Genomic DNA, 3629 nt, shown 5'->3' with positions numbered 1-3629 from the left:
TGTACTGACTGCATATTGCATTATATTATGGACTACTGATACTAACTTGTCATATCATAATATGACCAATTATTTCATTTATATTCACATAATATTCTTAACTTATTAGAACAAAAGCTACTTTAATAGTAAATATTAATCTTATTTTCTTGCTCAGTGTCACAATGTTTCCTTACAACAAGAAAGAAGCTTTGAACAATAAAATTTTAACACAAAAGCAAAATGTACAGTGCCTACCAACAAAGTGGAAATTGATATTTGCAATTTGAAAACTATGAACATTAACACAGCAGAATTATTTTGTAATATACAAGAACCTGTCATTTCAGCAGACAAGATTTCTTTTTTATCGCTAGGATGCCAGGGCACATTGGGGCTGTATAAGTTTCTACAAGTCATACAAGTGGCAAGAATCTTTTTGAGTGATATCTTTTATTGGACCAATTGTATTGCTGGGACAAAGTTTAGAAAAGCTTTCAAAAGCTTTTGAAGCATTCTTCTTTATGTCTTATAAGCATTTAAGCATGCTAGTAGTCCTACTGACTTTAAAAAGGATGGGGTCTAAAAAGGAGACAAATCACAAATAGGTGGGAGTAAGTGATGAGGGTTTTGAATCCAACCAGAGTAATTCAAAGAGATGAGCATCCATAAATGTCTTCCCACAGAATGCATTTCAGTTTCGTTATGAAGAGCTGCTTTAAAAAGTAAAGAATTTTTGTCATTCAGAACTGTGCAATCTATTTGAAGCTCTTTCATGCCGTTTTAATGGTTGTTATTATAAGGCTGAGCTAAGATCCTGAATTTCAGAATACCAGCTAAAAGGAAGCTTTTACTTTTTCCTCTCAAATCCACCCTGTCTGCACTCTTTATTCTCCCTGACAACTCAGCCCACAGCTTTGGGGTCGTCTTTGACTCCTCTCTGCCTTTGCATTCTCATCCATGTGCAACTCCTGTTACTTCGCCCTTCACTATATCTCCAATCTTTGACCTCTTGTCTTCATCCAAACAGGTAAATCACTGGTCCATGCTATGGTCATCTCCTCCCTTGATACTTTAGTCTTCTCTTCAACCTTATGGTTACTAACTTTTTTTCCAATTCTCTTATAATGTGGTTGCCAAAATCATTAATGTCCCTGTCACTGCAGCCAAGTCACTCTCTTTTTATAGTTACCTCACTGGCTCCCCGTGGGGTTGCCCATCAAGTACAAACTCCACTCCCCCTCATCACATAGCTCCTGTCTACTGTGTTGCTGACCTCATCACTTTTTGTGCTCCTTTCCAGCTGCCCCTCTGAGCTAAAAATGCCAGCCTGGGTAAGCCCTGTGTCACCTCCTCCATCTATTTCCAAACATTGTCATGCTTTCTTCTGTACTGCCTTTTCAAAACCTGTGCTACAGTCTTCATCCCTACCTCACCTGGTTCACATCTACAAATTTAGTTACAAAAGCATAACAGGGTAGCTTTGCACCTTGGGCAATAGCAGCACAGGGTAGCAGCAGTCACCTTTCTGCCAGTGATGTTGGCATGGCCAGCTGTCAGCTTTGGAAGTGGCTATTTTTGGGCCTCCCTGTAAAAGCAATGTCCAGGGCTGATATCCCAGTCACCTTCCCCACTTAGTTACACTACTGCTCACCTATATGGCACAGCTTAAAAAAATTATAGTGTTTATCCACTAATTAAAAAAAAAAGAAATACTCACTCAAAACACATGACCTATGATGCATTTGTGTGCTTGCCAGAGTGAACATGTCATCACATCTCCATAATCAAGGTTCTTCAGTTTTTTTGCTCTTTCTGGTCTGCAAGGTCTGTCGTTTACACTAAGCTGCTTGGTGCAGGCTGGTGCACAACACTTAGCAGCCTCATGGGTGCTATAAAATAACAGCACAGCAAGTTACATGATTATTCATGTCTTTAAATATCCAAGTTTCACATGTGTTAACACTACTTCAGGCCAAAGGATTCCATGATCACTCTCGGCCAGAGAGCAAATCAGAGGCAGAAGTAAGAAGAAGTGCTGTGAAGAAACAAACATCCTCCTCCCAGCTTCCCCAGAAAAAGAGGCTTCTGGACTCCGAGGTAAATCTAGGCGGGTTGGAAAAGACGAACCATGCACAGGGAATCACAGGATGCTAGGAATCCTTATGAGACATTGCACCTCTTCAGCTAGCTGTCATGGGTAGCGGAGGTTAAAGCAGGAGAAAAGGCATATCACAAGTATGTATATATCAGTGTTGGGGATACGTGCACTAGCACATACACTTGCAGCATTTTCTTCCAGATCTTAAAGGTCTGTTTTCACATTCTTTTCAGGCAGGATGGTATCATGAGAGCAGTGGTCATTTCAACAATATCCATCATTTGCCATGCAAGGAAGGCCCAGAGAGATTCAGTATCGTTACAGACACCAGCTTTCCTATTGCAACTCAGTCTTACTCTTCATTTCAAAATACAGATCCTTACAAAGTTACTCATGACTCTATTAGCTTTCAAGGGGATATGGTGTCACCCTACCAAAAGTGTCCTAACCCAAGGATCTTTGTGCCTCGGCCTTGTGGCTATGAATTTGGAGTTCCTGCCTACATAAGTTCTAGCTCCTATCCAACACTTTACAAAGATTTGACAAATACCCCGGATGATACTGACCATGTTAACTTGAATGGATCTCAACATACTGGTTATTCCTTGACTATGCATGACAAAAATTTTGATAACACTGACAGACATCATGGACTGAAACAGATGATGGGGAAAACTGGTTACGGAGACAGGAGTGACTACGGACAGATTCAAGCAAACGCTAATCATCCTTATTATAGCGGGGAGTATCCTTGCAGATATGGTAGCAATTCCACTCCATCAACCCCAGCTTTACAAACTGTTATCACTACAACCACAAAAGTATCCTACCAGGCCTACAAGCCCTCAGTAGTGAAGTACAGTGATAATATATGTGATGTAAAAAACCTTCAGAATTGCAGCCACATTGCAGAGAACCTTTCAGGAACTGTTTACCCAGGGATAAAGATACAAGAAGACTGTGGTGTTCTCAAATCGGCTTTGCTTTGCCAGCACGATACGATTTCCACAAAGCCAGAAAGAGTGGAGACTATGGATACCTATCGGTATGGGCCAACCCTGGCAAACAATTACCCTGAGCATGAAGGACAGCTATTAAGATTTGAAGGTGGTGAATACTAGCTAAACCCACATATTCTAACACAAACCTTTGGCATGCTGAACCCTTTTGAATAGGAGTTTGAGGAGCAGAAAGCAAGCAGTGCATTAAGACTATTTACTTATTCCCTGATGATGCTTTTGCAGGGATCTGATGACTGTCTCAAGTCCTCTCTATGCAAAGTTCAAAGTAGTCCTTATCTAACACAGCATATTAGAATGCAAAACATAGGCCCACACTGAGTAGGGGTAGGGCAGGGGTTATGGCAGTGATTCTCAACCAGGGTGTTATGACATCCTGGGGAGTCTTAAGGTCCTTTCAAGGGTGCCATGGCGTGCTGCACAATGTTAGCACTGTTAGGGGTGCAAGCATGATTCATAAGATAAAGCTAGAGTTTTCACATAGAAATCCAGAGTATTAAAAGCATTCTGACATCTTGTGATCTTTTTTA

At 40.8% G+C, this 3629-nt stretch overlaps 1 protein-coding gene across 1 annotated transcript in view; it reads left to right on the top strand.

Moving 5' to 3' along the window:
• GCM2 (glial cells missing homolog 2) overlaps positions 1-3201 on the top strand; it is a 7347-nt gene extending 4146 nt beyond the window's left edge. The window contains exons 4-5 of the mRNA XM_019519961.1: positions 1954-2079; positions 2314-3201. Coding sequence (XP_019375506.1) covers positions 1954-2079; positions 2314-3201 — 1014 coding nt within the window. The remainder of the gene's footprint in view (positions 1-1953; positions 2080-2313) is intronic.
• The last annotated feature ends 428 nt before the right edge of the window (positions 3202-3629 follow it).

Source organism: Gavialis gangeticus, unplaced genomic scaffold (genome assembly GCF_001723915.1).
Source record: "Gavialis gangeticus isolate Ggan-Ray unplaced genomic scaffold, GavGan_comp1, whole genome shotgun sequence".
Taxonomy (NCBI): domain Eukaryota; kingdom Metazoa; phylum Chordata; order Crocodylia; family Gavialidae; genus Gavialis; species Gavialis gangeticus.
Note: the sequence above shows the minus strand (reverse complement) of the source record. Positions and strands in the feature narration are given on the sequence as shown.